This window comes from Schistocerca gregaria, chromosome 1, assembly GCF_023897955.1.
Source record: "Schistocerca gregaria isolate iqSchGreg1 chromosome 1, iqSchGreg1.2, whole genome shotgun sequence".
Classification (NCBI taxonomy): domain Eukaryota; kingdom Metazoa; phylum Arthropoda; class Insecta; order Orthoptera; family Acrididae; genus Schistocerca; species Schistocerca gregaria.
In genome coordinates, this window is record NC_064920.1 from 414,135,674 (window position 1) to 414,155,229 (window position 19,556).

General features: G+C 37.7%; 1 protein-coding gene across 8 annotated transcripts in view; it reads right to left on the reverse strand.

Moving 5' to 3' along the window:
• Nucleotides 1–6,449: 6,449 nt before the first annotated feature.
• LOC126350130 (kinase D-interacting substrate of 220 kDa) overlaps nt 6,450–19,556 on the reverse strand; it is a 372,816-nt gene continuing 359,709 nt past the window's right edge. For all 8 annotated transcript variants that reach the window (XM_050002494.1, XM_050002491.1, XM_050002489.1 and 5 more), the window contains one exon: nt 6,450–8,215. In XM_050002494.1, coding sequence (XP_049858451.1) covers nt 7,251–8,215 — 965 coding nt within the window. In that variant the 3' untranslated portion in view covers nt 6,450–7,250. The remainder of the gene's footprint in view (nt 8,216–19,556) is intronic.

The following is a 19,556-nucleotide window of genomic DNA, read 5'->3' on the forward strand; positions in this document are numbered from 1 at the left end:
ACCATGAGTGTTCCTCAGAGGCAAGGGTATCGTCAGCAGTGCCCCAGGGAAGTGAGATAGGACTGCTCTTACTCTCTATATACAAAAATGATATAATGGACAGGATAAGGAACAATCTGCAGCTGATTGCTGATGATGCTGTGGTGCACAGGACAGTGTCATATTTGAATGATTGTGGGAGGATACAGGATGATTTAGATAATATTTCTTGCTGAAGTGTTGAATGGCAGTATTCTTTAAACATAGGAAAATGTAAGTTAATGCAGACAAGCAGGAAAAACAATTCTGTAATGTCTGAATACAGCACTGGTAGTATACTGCTTGACATGGATCAAACACCTAGGTGTAACATTGCAAAGTGATATGTAATGGAATGAGTGCATAAGGATGGTAGTAGGGAAGCTGAATGGTCAATTTCAGTTTATAGAGAGATGAAACACCTAGGTGTAACATTGCAAAGTGATATGTAATGGAATGAGCGCATAAGGATGGTAGTAGGGAAGTTGAATGATCAACTTCAGTTTATGGAGAGAATTTTAGGAAAATTTGGTTGACCTGTACATGAGACTGCATATAGGACATTGTGTGCTTATTCTTGAGTACTGGTTGAGTGTTTGGGATTCCATCCAACTTGGTTTAAAGGAAGACATCAAGGCAATTCAGAGGCACGCTGCTAGATTTTTTGCGAAAAAAAAAAATCAATAAGCGAGTTTATGGAGATGTTTGTGCACTCCAATGGGAATGCCTGGAAAGAAGAACACTATTGAGAAAATTTATAGAATTGACATTTGAGGCTGACTGCAGAATGATTCTACTGCTGTCAACGTAAATCTCATGTAAGGATCACAAAGATAAGTATGGAGGAATATAAATAGCTGTTTAACCTTGCTCTGTTTGGAGCAGAACTGGAAAGGAAATAACTATAGTGAAACAAGGCACCCTCTGCCATGCACCGTTTGATAGCCTGTGGAACATGTATGTAGACGTAGATGCTGGGGATATTCAGGGCACGGGAATACAGGTTCAATAAGGACGACTCTTTTAAGGCTTCCTATCTCTGTCCAAAATTTACATGAGAGTTCTTCTGTGGGCACACACTGTTTCTTAAACAGCATGTGGCACTTTCTAAAGAATTTGCCAAATCCTCATTGCACTTAAGAAACACCACACCACAGAAATAATGCACCAAAGACTAATGTCACCACCTACATTGAAACAAAAAACCTGCAGACTAAGGCTGGCTTTGCTTCCTTACTTGTAAGACAAAAATGTAAATAATACCTGTGAGAGAAAGCAGTTTCTCTATTGCTACTAAAAGCTTAGTTTAATGTCTCATGGTTCTACCCACAACAGATAGGTTATTAGAAGAAAATATCATTTAAAGTAGGTAGGATAGTAAAAGATGAGGTATCATTAGACAGAAACTGAAGTATGAAGTAATATAATGAGTAACTAAGGCCTTGCAGGTGTCACCCTACAACATTCACAAAGATTGTGATATCACATGAGGTCTATGGCATGTGGTGTCAAAAAATGTATACTCAGAAGATTTTTGGATACAGCAATTAACCCACTTACCTCAGTTAGCCTAATATAAGCAAGAGGCCACTGACATTCCACTTCAAATCTCCTTTTTTTCTTTTTGATAAGTGCAAATATTTAAATATACTATTTGCTTTCACATAGAGTTCAAAGACAAATTATGTTTCAGCCTGACTTGTTGCTTTTGGTAAGTAATCACTTCACTAAATATTAACACTAAGCCATTTGCTCTTAATATTACAAAAAACCGTACATCATATAAATTAATATGAAGTCATAACAGAAAACTAAGATTTATGCAGTTGTTTCAAAATTGTTGACTAAAATCTGCCACATATATGTTCCACCAATTTAATTGCAACTGTACGTGAAAATCAAATAATCTTTCCCAAATAGATTGGTTAGCTACAACATCTGACAAAAGAGATGTGTTAATACTTACCTCAACATACTGTGGAATGTTTAGTTCCAATGTATCACTGCTACACTCCACCAAAGTTGACAAAGGGGAACAGAAAACATCTAATTTACTTCAGTCAGTATCTCATTTCACAATATTCAGACAGACACTTACGACTGAATTTTGCTTCAGTTCTGTATTTAATTCAATAGCATAACATGCAATGGATCTATGATGAAACTAGACTTTGCAGATACATCAGAACGTTATTTTCCTTGTATTTAATACGGTAAATTCTGAGTCAGATATTTTATTATTTATTTCTAACTTTCCTTTGCAGGAATCAATAATATGTTGATCATGTTTTTGTTTAGTTACTTGTTATTCTATTTTTAATTCATCACTTTGAGTCTGACTAATTTACTGGGTTAACATTACTGCTATCTAATTTAGTATTAAAGAAAATTTTTAACTCATCAAACTGAGGTTTTAAATCAGTATTCTCTTGTATTAACTGTCCCATCCTAATATTTAATTCAGATATGGCTTTGACTATCTCCTCCATCTCACAAGTCAGTACAGGCATGCAGTAAACAAAATATTCAATTTAAAATTGATCTCCTCTTGCTACCGGCTGTCACCACATATTTATAAATTTTTGTTGTTGGATACACAGGCACTTTTAACTACCCCACAAGGCACAGTAACACAACAATCAACAAAAAAACAAGCTTTGATTTAACACAGCTCACCAAAAATTGCTTGCATAGCTTGCTGTATCATAATGCTAACTGGAAATGTGATCGCTGTACTCGTTAGCTGGACTGTTGTTGGTTGCTGCTGCTGATGCTGTGGCTTAGCTTTGGACCTGATGAAACAGTCATATTTCTTTGCAGTTTTCCTGCATCACAGACTTTATAAATTCTTTTCCGATATACCTGTTGTCTGTTAATGTGATTGGCGTTTACCAAAAAATCATTTTTTCTCATATTTCTTTATTTGTAGTGCTTCTAATTACTTGGTCAGTTCAACATAATATTCTGCTATTGACTCAGTTGTTAGTGACAACAGCGAAAATTTCTGGTAATCTTTAATTAAAAATCATAAATATAATTTCTGGTAATCCTCGATTAAAAATCGGAAATTATCTTCAATAATTCTGTTTCCTGAGTATCACTTTTATTCCTCATCAGTTTAATTTACTTCCAGCAGTATTAGTTCTGGATCACTTTCACCAGAGCTTCAGAATCTATTATTCCTCTATAGATAGGTACTGGAAGATGAAGTTTCACATTCTCGTCATAGATTGGCCAATTGGGCCTAACTGAACACTGTGTCAGCCTTTGCCAATGGCGACACTGGATGTGCTATAGAGGGGTATGTGGTCAGCACACCACTCTCCTAGTTGATGGCGGCTTTCTTGACCTTGGAACAATCATTAATGATGTGAGTAGCTCCTCAGTTGGTCTCACAAGGCTGAGTCCATCCAGTACCAGTCACCCACCAAGCAAAAATCTCTGGCAGTAACTGGAATAGAACACAAGTCCTCTGCATGACAGTCAGCCATGCTGACCCATCAGCTGTCAGCATTGTTCCCCTTTAGTGTCAATTAATACACCCATGAGCTGTGATTAACTGATATTATTTAGCTCACTTTTTCTTTCTTGTGATCAAGGATGCTAAAAGGCTCGAACTACTTCTGCTTCTGCAGAAATGCTGGAAGTCAAGAATTTAGCACAACATCCAACTGTGTAAATGAATATGACACTTCTCAGATCTTTGTGCCTTGTATTCTTCAACTAAATTACAGTAACTATTCCCATCAAACATTTCTTTAGAGGGAACATTACAATATTGCTTGATTCTTGATCTCAGCATAACCATCAAACTGACAGAAATAAAACAACAGAGTAGTCAGTTTTTCACACATCTCTTTAGACATACACTGTTCACAGTGATGTAATACACATAGTCACAGTGCACTCTTTACTTGATGATGCATCCTACTTCTCCAAGCCAAGATTTCTTAAGCACAGAACAAATGCATTGCCCGGTATATATTGCAACTTGCGGTGATACTGCAACCACCATCTCGCACTTAAGATGTACAGCATCCATTCATATCTGTTCACAGGCAAAATCAGTGACAAAATACTCAAAATAAGCTTTTGATTTTCCACCACAATATTAAAATCGCTGTGTTGCCTCAAGACTTATAGGCAGTCTGTAACTTTAATAGCTGACTTATTGGGGCAAATCTTCAATGTAAGATTATATTTCCTAATAAATAGATTATGATAAAATTTTCAGTCAATAATTACCACTACATGAAATACAGAAAATCAAATTTTTGTTGCCCTGGAAGCCATTAGATGGGCATCCTGAAACTAGGACTATAAGACCATTTTAGCCATTTAGTGACACAGACTGTTTTAAGAGGTTGGGAGATCCAACAGCAGTTAACACTATGGAGATCCAGTAGTTGATCTGATGCATCACTGAGAGACCCTTCTTTGCACACACTGTTGGCATGACACTCTGATTCACACTGTAATGAAACAAACAATTTACATTTATTGACACGTGATTGGGTGTTTGCTGATGGGATGCATGCTAATGAGACAACATTGTGTATTTATGGGAGAATTCTTTTGAGTAATTTCTAACTAAAATGTAAATAAGTGAAGTTGTCAATGCTTTCAAATTAGTATTTAATTGCACAGGCATTGCCCATAGTTTAAAACAGTAAATGGATGAGTGGGAGAGATGACAGAGGAACATAGTGAGAACAAAGAAACAGATAGTACACATTTGGTAGTATGTGGCCTCTGGTTGTATGCCAGGAATATTTTGTATTGTGGCCGTCTTCTGGTAACGCGAGTGAGTGTGATGCCATTAAGTTTGAACTCTGCCAAGAAAACGAAGTTAACATTAGGTGCAACCTCATGCAGAAACCAATCCTATTAGGAAACCTAACAGAGATAAGTTTTTCTGTCATTCCAGTATCAGAGCAGGGGAAGAGCATACCTACAGGGAACAGTTAGACTGAAAACATGGGGGAAATGATTACAGGAGACCCACTAAGCAAAGGGGTGTCAAACAGATATTGTGGTCAAACAAGAGGTCACTTGCTGACTATCAGTGTTAGGGAGCATACTCATACTTTCTGTAATGACTGTCCCTGTGAAGGATGAGCCTTGAAGTTAATTATAACTTTCAACATTTAGAAATAAACATTCAATTAGAAGATGCCATGGAATTAACTACCCCAAAACTTTTATGTAAGTATTCAGTGTTCAACCACCGTTCCTCAACAATGATTCAGTGGCCATTTGAGTCAACCCATGTTTCATGAAGTGCCAATGAATTACTACTGCAGCTCATCAGCTAACTCCAGAAGTAATTATGGCATCTACATCAAATAGTATCCCATGGTGGAATGGAATTTTGTACATTCTTGTGCTCATGTGAGATTCATTATGAATAAATGCAATATCTTTACCAGGCTTCCTGTGTTCAAAATTTCTTATTCATGGCAAGCTCAGTAAGAGATTGTGTGTTGTTTCTCTCCAATCATCTTCCAGCTCTGGAATTTATCCATCAGCACAGTATTGCTTTTCAACTTTACAAAAAGGACTGACCTAGGAGTCTTCATCTGCAGCATGCCTATTAGTATTATTTTGGTTATTGTGCTGGTGAACCACAAGTAATGTAACATGGTGACTATCGTCATTAATTTTCTATGAGCCACACATGCACAGCTGTTCAAAGTATTTATTGTGAATGAGCTTTTAATTAATTTTAAGCACAGGCTTTTTCCATACATTTCATTCATCCCCCATAGGGAAGAAGGCAGCTGTTATACAATGTGTCTCAAATACTTTTTTCAACCATATGGTTTAAGTTAATTCTGTTGCATCCTTACTTCTTTTAGGTGTTGCCAAGGAGATCAGGTATTTTAAGTCTACCAATGGGAATTTATTTGTATGGGGTTCTTTGAGAACAGTTCTGGTGTTCACCTTGCAACCAGGGCAACCCTCCAAAGACCATGGGCTGAGCTGAAAGGGAGGTTACTAACACATTATTATGCCATTAAAATGTAAAAACAATTTTTCTCCATTAAAAAAAAAATTTAATGTAACAATGTTGTAGTCATCTTCAGCAGTTTATCTTTTTATCTGTCTTTGTGATATCACAGGGCTGACTGAGTAAGAATAATTTCAGCACTTATGGTAATATTTGCTAAATTTTCCAACTGTTTATTAAATAAAGCATGTAAAGTAGACACATTGTGAATTACTTTGCATAATATACTAATATAATGTTTATATGTGTCATAGGTATATGTTATTTGTTAATTCCTTGTTATCATTATCATATGAGAAAAGACGGAAAAATAAATCACAGAACACTTTTTTTTTTTTTTCCTTGTGGATTTAAAACTACATATTAAGGCTGGTAGCATGGGAGAGGGCAATGAACCAGACACTCTTTAAGAAGTAAGGTATATTTTTCTACTGAATCATCTTTATTATGTAGCTGACACATATAACTGTTGTACAATGTACTAAGTAATTCTCTTAGTATAAAGAAAAGGAAAATATCAGCTTAAATCAGATGATAGCATTTAAATTTCACACATGCAAGTTCTTTAAACACATCTTACTCAGTACTAGCATTAATTACATGTCAACTTACAGACTTGGATGCAAACAGAAACTGGTATAAAACAAAAATAAGTAATGCATTTATGAGAAATGCACTGTCATTTATACACGAAAACATTTCATGTACATTAAAAGCATTCTGTATTTAAATGCAATAATCTAAGTTACTAAATATATAGTTGGAATGGTTGACATTCATACATCTAACAACTAAATTCAATAGTAATAAATGCACTCTTATGGCAAGGAATAGTTTAAATGAAACTATGATGAAAACATAAAATTTATTTATAAATGGGCTGTGTAAAACCACTGCAGAACTTTCTAAAGCAAGGAGAAGTGACTATTCCTCATCATGCAACTTATGATTCACATATCTGGAACCATTAATAACAGAAAATGAGTGTCATCAAAACTGCAAAAGCATATAATCATAATACTTTAAACAAATGATCAGCAGTTACAAATGGACAAAATAAATAAATTCATTATGTACATTAAACTCCTGCTAGTTGCTGGACTGTGCTTCATAGATAAATCTGATGGCACTGTACGCATTTTTACTCAAAAGATGTCATCTCTACCTCCAGTATTGGTTTATGTCATGCACAGTTATTGCTGCCATCAGAAATCCACCGTGGTCATACAGTTGTCTCAGGGTTATTCCATGGGTCAATAGTATCAAGTGCATCTTGTCTGGGTAGTTGAATAGTTGCTCCTGTTGTAGAAGACTTACCACAATGCCGCAGATCTGCTTCCGAAGCCCCTCCTCTGCTCACAGTGACTAAGTGACAATAATTGCTTCCTGAATCTGGAGCTGCTCGACTAAGTGAGGCAGATGACCCACGAGAAGATGGAAGGTGTTCAGACACATTTCCCAGTGCATCTAAATTGGTATTATCTGACATTACCCTTGTAGCTCCAACAAACTGAGGGGAGACAAAACTGGGGCTCAGACTAGGACTTCGACTATCTTCCCTGTCTTCTGGAGATGGTGGTGAAGATGGACTGCTTCCACCGGAATCATCAGCACCACCAAATCCTCCATTAAAGAAGGTAGTGACACCTACTCTTGATGTTCTTGCACCTGGTGTTGATGATTCAGATACTAATGGAGTACTTTCATCATCACTCCCACCACTTCCATTTCGTATTGAGGGTGCTGGAGATATTACTGATGAGCCCCCACAAACAGATGCTGTAGATGGTGGTCCTGATACAGAGCGCAACAGTCGGTCTTTGAGACGGTTGAGTTTCTCAAGACTTGATGCTGGGGTCACTAATGATGATGCTAAGCCCTGGAGTAAGGAAGGACCTCCTGTTGAAGAAGGCTGTGGAACCCTGTCCTCTGCAGAATGAGATCTGATGGCTACATAATGGCTTGGAGATGGTGGAAGTATCCGGCTCTCAGATGTCACTGGCAGTGATGATGGGCGCTGTTGGCAAGCTTGCATGTAGTTTGACTTCTGGTGTTGAATTTCCAATATGCTTGTTCCTGCTCCTTGTAAATCAGCTGTACTTCCACAAGAGCTGTTGGTGTGACTGCTTGCTTCCTGAAGAAATGCTGGAACTACTGCCACATCGCCCAGTACTGTACTGTTCAGAGCTGCAAAGAGATTCCTTGCTTTGACAGAAAATGTAATTACACATACAGCAAAATTGAACTTTTGTTTTCAAAATGTAGAGCAATAAAAAGACATTTTACATTCAAGGCAAAACAATGAAAATATAATACATGCTCAGTTTATGACACCAAATAATGACTGGTGTGAAATCTTACGACCAAAGAATAAAAAGAAATATGCAAGACATTACTGCAATATTTATCTAAATTCACCAATAAATGAGCTTAAATACACATAAGCAGTTGAGGTAACATCCTAACAAACCCAGAAACAACTATGAATGGAAGATCGCTCCAATCATTCTACTGATTTATAATTTTTTGTATCGTGAGGTTCAGGTTCACTGACCTGAAGTTTTTCATATGAGAAGTACATCTTGATCAAAAACAAACAGGAAGTCTTTCTAACATGGCCTTCTAGGAAGCAGTCTCTTGAAATAATTAAGTTTCACATTAAGCTGAACAAATTAGTGTGAACCCAGAATGTAAGTGCTAAATCTTCTGTCATTCATTCACCAATTGTGTTCTGTGAATGTCACAATGCAGGTGAGCCTTCAGGGATTTGGAACAACATCCACACACCTGGACCACATAAAGCCAAGTGCAAAGGAATAATATGAGATGGAATCATTAAACCTGTAGTAGTGGTAGTGGTGGAAATTGAATATTTTGCCACAGAAATATTACCATTACTGCCCGCAAATGGAAAACAATACAGGAGAATGTATGATCTAAAACGCCACTCAACTGTAAAGTCATGACACATTATGTTGTAACAATCTGCTTATGGTTATGATGTACAGGGTGTCTCAAACCTTTTCACTGAGAGGGATAGCACAGTGGTTAACACACTGGACTTGCATTCGGGAGGACGATGGTTCGAGCCCACATGCAGCCATCCTGATTTAGGTTTTCATTGGTTTCCCTAAATTGCTGGGATGGTTCCTTCGAAAGGGCATGGCCGCTTTCCTTCTCTAACCTTCCTTAATCTGAGCTTGTGCACCATCTCTAATGACTTTGTTGTCAAACAGACATTAAACACTAATCCCCTCCTCCCTCCTCTCAAACCTTCTGGGTCAAATTGAAACACGTGATTATGGGTCCACGACTGATTTAATTGAGATTTGGAACCAATGGTTGAAAATGCATACTTATTGTGTATTGGGCATACACAGCATAACAACAACCTAACTCACAGCAAGTGCTCGAAGTGATGATCGCCAGTCTCAATGCATGCAGGGTCACGGCACATGAAGTTCTGCTGCACTCTCTTAAAAGATCCCAGGTGCCTGATGTATTAGGAGACAGCAGGTCTTCATCCATTTCTATGGGGGTTTCATACACCAATGTCTTCATATAAACCTACAGGAAAAAGTTCACAGGCATTAGATCTAGTGATCATGCTGGCCATGGGACAAGATTTCCCCTCCCCTCCCTATCCATTGACAATGGTATGTGTTGTTCAGATGTTCACAGACATTAACACTGAAGTGGGATGGTGCACCATCGTGTTGAAGCCAGTTCCTTATGTGGACAACAAGGGATGCAGTCTCCAACAACTTTGGCAGCACATCTTGCAGGAACACCAGGAAACTTGGACCAGTCAAATACGATCCTATAAGGTGATCTCGGACAGTGCCCATTGTAATGGTACTTTAATTACGCAACCATTATGGCACCTCACCTGAACCTCTCGATACCAGCAATATTCTACTGTGTTTCTGTAAGGTAGTTGACATATTTCTGAGACAACATCCAGATTTGATTTCATTAATGTAGAGGTACTTTGATACATTGATATGTTTGTATTGCAATGGTATTATTCTTGTGTGTATTCTTTCTTTTGTCACTATGATCTTTGATGTATTTGTAACTCTTGATTTTGGGTGCGAAAGCAATTAGTTAGAGTGTCGGACCTTGGGAAAGTCAAGTCTTGGACATCATGTTGGAAAGACGCATAACGTAGTCAGCTTATAAAATGTGAACTTTAACAGTGAGGAAGATGTTTTCAAGTATGTTTTGTATTGTGAAGTGATGTTTTGTGTGTTACACGATATTGCAGCAAAAGTAATAAAAAGAAAGTGTAACTTAAATTCGGAGTGCTGATTATTTTTTTTTACATCACCATGGTACTACCTTTCAAAGGTTTAACCTTCAAGAATGGTTTGTGAAACACATCTATAAAACTTTCGAATATCGCAGAATAAAACCTAGGCCTCTTTGCATCTGAGCTTGGAATCATCACCACTTAGATTTTTGATGATTGAGCCATGATTTTACAACGAGACCAGTGTGGGAAATACAAAAAAATGAGTGCCTAGTTTATTTATCATTACATCAAATGACTCTATTAACTGTGCTCTAATGACACCTGCCACATAATAACTTTGTTGTTGCCCAAAAATGCAGTATTTAGCAGCGTGAGCAACACCACAATCATTATTAAATTTTGACCTTTGTTGTAGTAGGGTTGTTAGACTATCCATATACTGACAGAGAATCACTGCTGGTGGCCACCGATTTGGGTGGCATGTGCATTGTACTCACTCCAGACATGGCTGTTGGAACTGTTGGAAACACCATTACAGGTGAATGAGGCATCATCCCACTGTGATGGGTAGTCCATCAACAGAGAAGAGCTCAAAATCTGTTGGTGACATTGCTTGCAAATGTTCTTTAGGATAGGGGTGTAATACCTGTTCCACTTGCTCTCTCCACACTGTACCTTTCAAACTGTGCATTTCACAAACAAGTTACCGAGCGAGGTGGCGCAGTGGTTAGACCCTGGACTCGCATTCGGGAGGACGATGGTTCAATCCCGCGTCCGGTCATCCAGATTTAGGTTTCCCGTGATTTCCCTAAATTGCTCCAGGCAAATGCCGGGATGGTTACTTTCAAAGGGCATGGCCAACTTCCTTCCCCGTCCTTCCCTAATCCGATGAGACCGATTACCTCGCTGTCTGGTCTCCTTCCCCGAAACAACCAACCAACAAACAAGTTGACAGGTGCTAATTGCTAGATCTGCTATGCAATCCAACATCATTTCTTCAAAGTCTGGTGTTCGGACATGCCTTTGTTGGGAACTTTAGCCAGTTCTCTGAGGCGTGAATCACCTTGTCTCTCGCAAGTTGGTATTCATGGAGATAAACTTCTTCCAGTTACAACAACGTGTGTTGGGACAGCATTCTCTGCACCTTCTTGCTACTTCATGGGCAATATGTCCTGTTGCACCGTACATTAAATGCCTGTCTTCCTAACCTCATTATGAAAAACATTCCATCTTTGACTATGCATATGCACTGAACGCAATAACACACTTCACCACGGACACAGCACAGTTGTCTTATGCAATGGACAACTGACGCAAGGGATAGTGGTGCATTGAGTTGGGTCTGTCAGGTGGTCAATGGTTTACACTTTTTATCACCTGCTGCCTGTTCCACTGTACAAGAGACACCTGGGATCTTCATGAAAGTGTGGCATTACTGCATGCACCATTGCTACACATGTACTGAGGCTGGCGTCATTGCTTTGAACAGTTACTGTGAGCTACATTGTTGTTATGTGGTCTATGGTGTGTGTCCATAACACAACAAAATTGTATTTCTGTACATTGATCCCCTATGTCAATATAATTAGTAGTGGACCCACTATCATCTGTTTCAATCTGACCCAAAAGGTTTGAGACACCCAGTGGTCTACAAATCTTTCACATGCATACTGAATACTGGTTTCATTTCTGGCTATCATAGACATATGATTTTGAAGTCGGTAACAACAATTGACCTCGTAAACACGCTGAAATGAGTTTGGAGCACACAATTTAGAGAGGATGGGACAAAAACTATTGGATGAATATTAATGACAAATGAATCTTCCTGAAAGAAGAATGTGATTGTGGTTTGCACAATTCTCATAAATTAGGATAATTCAAATCTAATAAAGCCAGTAGTTATCTAACACTTAGTTATAACAATGCACTAAACCCATAAAAGTTCATAAATGACATACACTATAATTATAATTCAGAAAATAATGTATGATGACTGTTTTAACACAGCTTTTGAAAGCTGGAAGTGTACAATCAATCATAAGTAACCTGATGATTAACAATAAATTATAAAAAAAATGGAACTGCAACATTAATATTAAAAACATGACATTACAGCTACTAATCAGGAACTCTGTATATAAAGTTAAACAAATGGTCACACAGATTCACATGGAACACATTGAGACAACTAATCTATTAGGCACTTTATTGACACTAACAAAAAAATTATGACAGCTTTTTTATCACACACTTTATTGATACTAACAAAAACATTAGTCAAATATATGGACAAACAAATACATTTTAATTGTGACAGCATCTACAGTAAAGAAGGATTAGGAACAGAGCACTACCTCATTTAGCAATGCTGCTGCTAGGTTGACTGTAGTCATGTAACTGACCAGCTCTAGAGGAGGACATCACCCAAAAGCCTAGTAACATTTTCAGCCTTCTTTATGTGCTTGTTGACTGCTTAATATCCCAATTGTACTACAAGTTGTTACATATACTCTTTTCACTTTTGGTATTCGACCCACAAATTTCCATCATCATATGCATCATTTACAGTTTAGATTTACGGGATGTCATGCTTTATCATCAAAATATATTTTCCTTTGTAGTGTTCTGTGACATATTTTTGTGCAAATTTAAAAATGCTTCTCTGTTACCATGTCTGCATCAATACATGCTAATAAAAAAGATGAAAAAACTTCAGGCACACATTCTAAACATATGTGTGCACTGTATCTATTATATTAGTTAGATACAGAGAGGAATATCATCTGAAAGCTTGCCAATGCTTCCAGAAAAATTGTAAGCTTTTAACAACTCAAAAATTTAAAAAAAAATTATAGAAAATACTCTACCATGAATAAAGATGACAATGCGGTATAGACAGTAAGAGACAAGAAATCACCAAAGAAATTGTGTAGAGGTATAATGATTATCAGTGAAACAGCTTTAAAGAAGGGAACTATGTCCTTGAAAGATAAATTAAATTTGGCAATAAATCTATTCTTAATAATGTTCATATATGTGGCATATTTACTTTCATTCTCTCCAATTATTTATATTCCAACAAGAATTGCCATTGATGAATGTTTACAAGTTTTGAGTAGCTTGAAAGAAAGCTGAAGTTTATAACCATGAGAGGCATGTTAGGTAGTGTAAAACTACTGTAAAATTCAGTAGCCATTAATCTGAGATGCTACAGTGAAGGTGCATTACTTTACATTGAAAGATGAAGAGCCTCAACTGTGGGTAAAATTTGAGAACATTCCATTCATTCCCTTAAACATTAATGCAAAGCTGAAAAACACAGACATTTGGGATGTTGATAGCTTTAGTTTATTATTATTATTATTATTATTATTATTATTATTATTATCATCCTCCTTCTAGTTTCTCCAACAACTACAAGAATATGTGTACTGCTAATCAGTGACTGAACTTTATGTTTCCCATGACAAATACTGATATAGTCCGTATTCTGTGACAGTCCAGTCATGAACTATTCTGATGCTAATTGTATGCAACAATGAGATACCACAGTTGTGTTGGTTGCGCTTCAATGTGTGGTATTAATCACATTAGAGGAAAATAACTGTCAAGTTTAATTAATATTAGTCAACATTTTGGCTTATGCTATGTTAATAAATACTATTTGGTCTGACAGTCTTTCCCTCAGTCTAGTCTCCTGATGCAAATTACACCTAAATGACCGTGCATGACTATAAATATTAGGTATCATATTTTAACATGTCTTAATTGGTTTGCAAATCATTGCTGCAATCACTATTCTTAGGTTAGCCTGATTTTCACTGTCCTTCAATTCTTGTATTTTTGGGCAAGAGCTTTTTTATTTTCATTTCCTATCACATAAGTCTCTCCACAACAAATTCGGAAGAATGATCTAGAAGGAACACACTTTATTGAGCAATCTTCAAAATGCATAATTTTGGATAGTTGAATTTGTTCAATAAGCACAGAGAGATCGGATCAAATAATTTATTTTTATGATGTTTCCAAAACAGTGGTTTCAGCCTCAGCACACCTGAACACTGCATAACACATTGGGGGGAGCAGTACATGTTGTACTATCATCAAACACATTGGGGGGGGGGGGGGGGGGTGCAGTACATGTTGTACTATCATCAAGATTTTTTTCAGTGGAGTAACGTGAGGTGTGTTGTGTGCATCTTGCCAGTTGACACTGGAGAGGGATATCTATTGCAACTATGATGTAAAAAAAAGCAGTCTGATTAAGGGCACGAGTACTAGAACATGATTGAACAAATAATTTTAATATGTAACAAACAAAAGAATTCTTGGGCAGAAATTATAATTCTCACTGATGCCCAGTATAAATTTAGAAAAACTAAATCTATCACTATTGCCATTAAAAACTGTCTACAGTATAATTTACAGTTACTGGACTAATATCAAAACGTTAGTGGTATTTTTTTTTTTTTAAGATGAATACAGTTTTTGACTGGGACAAAAAGGTATGTATAAAACCGAAAATTAATAATAAATTAGAATACATTTCTCAGATGCTGAAAAGCAGTGAAATAGAGACTCTCAAGAATTCATTCTTGGACCAATCATGTTCCTTCTGTACAGAAATTATCTTGATCTGAATATTGAGTCATAAGCATATACCATGTTTGCAGATGGCACTAGCATATTTGCTAAACAAAACATGCAAAGTCAACTATAGCGTAGAGACTATAATGTGGCAGTTGAGTAAATGAGAACTTAGACTGTCTGAGGGGTGCCAGTAAGTGAAGGAGAACAAGCCCCAGCTCCCTCCTTCAAGGCAGCCCACCTGCACCCGTGTTCTATGTGTTAGACCAATGTCAAATATCTAAAGGAGCCACACATACTCAACATGTATTGTGCAATAATACTGACCAGGTATTGACAGTTTGCACAATATATGGGCGTAGACTGCAGAACTTCAAAAATATTGACAGTCAATTCTGTATATTGTGCAATATATTGTACGCTCGAAGGATGGTATTGCTTTTGAGACCAGGAGAAATTCAGTTCATTCACAAACAACTGAAAAATAAATAAACTACAAAGTATCAGGAAGGAAGTGGGCTGGGGGCTGGTTAAAGCACCTTGCTGTACTATGAGAAATGAAATTCCTGATTGTTTAGGAATTGCCATGTATCTCTTTGTCCACAAAAGCAGAGCAGACTGAAGATCATGGTGTCATTACAGTTTTTGTACAACAGTTGTCACAGTATGGACAAGAGATCACAAAAGCTTTTAATCGGTAATCAGTAAATAATTGTTTTATTTCTGTTGTACCTGTTGTTGCAATAGAGAAAAACATAGATAACAGCACCTGTACACAATAAATTACACACATAATTTCTGTTTGTGTTTCATAAGGCAAGCAACTGAACCACAGTGTGTATGTTCCACTTCATCAAGCACTGAGATGATCACTATGAAGACAACGTTCTAACTGATCTCCCCCCACCCATTTTTGTGCAGTATATTGGCACAAAATTATTGGGTAAGGGTCCCCTCAGTGTTTAGGTGTAACAATGAATGGCACCCACATAAAAACCACTTCATAAACAACAAACAGAAAATATCAGTTAGAAACAACATCCTTTGCAGATGGACTGGAACTAATTGGGGTACAAAACCAGAGGCATTGAGAACTTCAACCCTGGTTCTGTGCCATTCAGCTATATGGTATGTTTGCTTTGTTTGGTAGAGATCCAGTCATGCTAAACAAGTTAATACTTCTCTGAATGAATCACGTCAACTCATCACTGCTCGCCTGAGAACACCACCACATAACAAAGTTTCCTCTTTAGCAATAATCACTCCACTAGATATTAGAAAGAAGGTGAATCTGTGAACGAGAGATCAAAAGCATTCTCCTCATGCATGTACCCATTACATGGACATCAACATGCCCAACAAGGACTAATGTCTAGTCGTAGTTTCCGCCATACAAGTGAACAGCTAAATAAACCTCCTTGGACTGCAAGGTTAAGACTGTGGATGATAGGAAACACTCACTTCGTTGGTTCAATGCTATCAACCAAACATGCACCCCCCCCCCCCCCCCCCCCCCTTCCTGAGACACTGGTCCACATGTAAATCTTGAAACATATTTTGTACTAGTGTCGGCAGATAAAGAGTGACTATGTTAAAGGAGGACTTCCCAAGTTAATTTAGGTTCTGAGAGTATGGTGAACTTCAAACCATGAACTGCAGCTAGTAGCCTTTGAGATGTACAGTAAAGGATTTGGTGGCAGCAACACCTAATGTCAGTGATATGGCAAAATTCTGTGCAGAAACTATTTGATATTTGTCATTAACTACCACTGTGTACTGCAATTTGTATTTTTATCATTGCTTGCTTCAGATAAGAATAAATAAACAGCCTCTAATCAATGACAGACTATTTGGTTCTTAAGAACAAGGTCTCTGGTATTTTTAGGCAAATATCATTTATTTTGTAGCTTCATCATAGATTATAACTCTGCTCTAGCAGGGTACTCAAACCCATGATCTTTCCTTCTTCATTTAATTTATTTATTGCAATATTCAAGTTTGTAATTTGCAGGGAGGAGGAGGCAGGGAGGGAGAGGGGAGAAATTCCAGTGCCTCACGTAAGACGTGTCTCCTTACTGATCTGTGATAAACTTATAAATCAGTGAACATGTGTTGCATGGAAAAATCATCCTTGGTTCAGCAATGTAAACATAAACAGAATTACAAACGCAGGAATTGAAAATCCTTGACGGAATATAAATAATTTATGGGATAAAGGTAACACCTCATCAAATAGTTGAAGTGCTAATAATCGATAGGCAAACAAGGTATAACTTTGCTGCCTTATAGAGAAATCCATATCAGTCTTAAGAGTTCTCTCTCTCTCTCTCTCTCTCTCTCTCTCTCTCTCTCTCTCTCACACACACACACACACACACACACACACACACACACACACACACTACATATTCCAGCTGACGTGTGAGCGCATGGGCGTGCGCGCATGGGTTTGTGTGTGTGTGTGTGTGTGTGTGTGTGTGTGTGTGTGTGTGTGTGTGTGTGTGTGTGTGTGCGTGCGTGCGGAATGGTTTCACTCCTTAATATTTACATGCTGTAAATATGACTATACATACTTATACTGGCTGTTTCTGTCCCTACCCTAAAATGTGTGCAAACTGCAAAACAAGTTATCATAAGGTGTACTTCACTTTAAAAAAAAATAAAAAATAAAATTATATTCTTTGTCTGCATACCTGACAATGAAATTAACTTGTCTTACACTAAAATGCTTGCCACTGTATGAACCAAAAGTCTAACAGGCCACACAAAATTTAGGACGACAATCATGTCTTACTCCGACTATCAGTGCTGAAGTGCAGCATTGTAGTATAATTATTGTAGTTACAATTTACCACTGATTGCTTATACACTGATGAGCCAAAACAATACACCACCTACTTGACAGCATGTTGGTCCACATTTGGAATGCAATATAATTCTGCATGGAACAGAAGTCCTTGGTAGGTTTCCAGAGGCTTATGGCCCAAATGTCTAAGCATGTCACTCAATTCCTATAAATTATGGGTTGATGGTTTGTGGGAGTGGGTGTGGTTCCTGATCGCATCTCAGATAAGTTTCATTGTGTTCAGATCGGGCAAAATATGGTTGTCGAGACTTCAATGTGAGTTCACTTGGGCTCCTCCAAGCACAATAGTACGATTTTGACTGTGTGACATGAATAGTTATCCTGCTGGAAGACAGTCATTGTTGTTAGGGAAGACACCAAACATGAAGGGATGCATGTGGTCTGCACTGACATTCCCACAGTCTACAGCTGTCCTGGTGTCTTTGACTACTTGCAGAAGTCCCATGGAAGACCAGCTATAGCCCCCAAAGCACGACATTTTCCCCCATCAGCCTGTGTCGGTGGTACAGTGCATGTTAAAAGCAACCATTAGCCTGGATGGAGATGTGACCACCAACAAAGCATAACAAGAAGCATGACTAATCCAACTAGGTGACAAATTTCCTTTTATTTAAGGTTCAATCTCAATGACTGTATGCCTCCTAAATTTGGAATTGACAGTGTCATTGGACCAACATAGCGATACGTAAGGGTGGTTTGTTGTGGGGCCACACGATCCCCAATGTGCACACAACAGTCTGCTCCAAAACACTTGTGCCTGAATCAGTAATGTACTCCGTCACCAGATTAGCACAGATTGCTGCTGGCCTTACAGAACAGGCAAGCCTCTGACCTCCCCATTCTGTGATGAGCCCCTTGTTGCCTGCTCATGGTTTCACCATCCTTCAACCAATTTCTGTAACAGCTGACCAACTTCACTATTTCTGAGATGCTTGTTCTCAGGCACCAGACCATGACAATCCGCCCTTTGCAAGTGTCATTTATGCCTGTGGCTTTCTCCCTAATTTTGTCACAACAATGATTCCCCATTAATCTCTGCACCATTAATTTACTGCCTCTGCTGAATCACATGCCTGCTACACCAACAGGTGGCATTCGATCTCCGATGCGCAGTGATCACAATATTTTGGTTTAGTGTATATGCATTCCAGCACTGTTCATACAAATGGATATCACTTCCTCAGTGGTAGATATTTTACTGTTGTGACACAAATTGTTTTAGTACTCAAAATTTTTTTCATATATTTTCTGAGAACTTTTTTTTATAATCTTTCCAAAATTTTTAGGCAATTATTAATCATTGATTCACTTGCTGCACACTTCATGAATATATGTTGTGGGTTCTGACAGTCATCATCGCACAGCTCAATAAGGATGGAAAAAGCCAAAAATGCAAGTAAAAGGAAAAGATAGAACATCAAAGGAATATGATGCAGCAAGGTGAGAAACAGCAACTTATTAATCGTTGCACAGAAAAGAAAAAGAATTATATAAATCTGAGAACAAAAAATTAGGAACACCAAGAGGGAAGAGTCCCTACACAACTGAACAACAATTAGTTGTGTCCTGTTAGGGTAAAACTTTTAACTGAACTTCAGTTGTACTCTTATGCCCTAACATCACCTCAGTACCAGTGGATGAGTAATTTATTACAGAAATTCTCTTGTGCACCACTGGAAAATATCATGTAAGAGATCCGAAATGAGAGTGATGATGCAAATTTGAATACATATCAGGTATATTCCATTAGGAGGTCACCTCAACAATAGGCCTCATTTAAGTCCACACACAACTGCAGTCATACAATGTCTTTACCT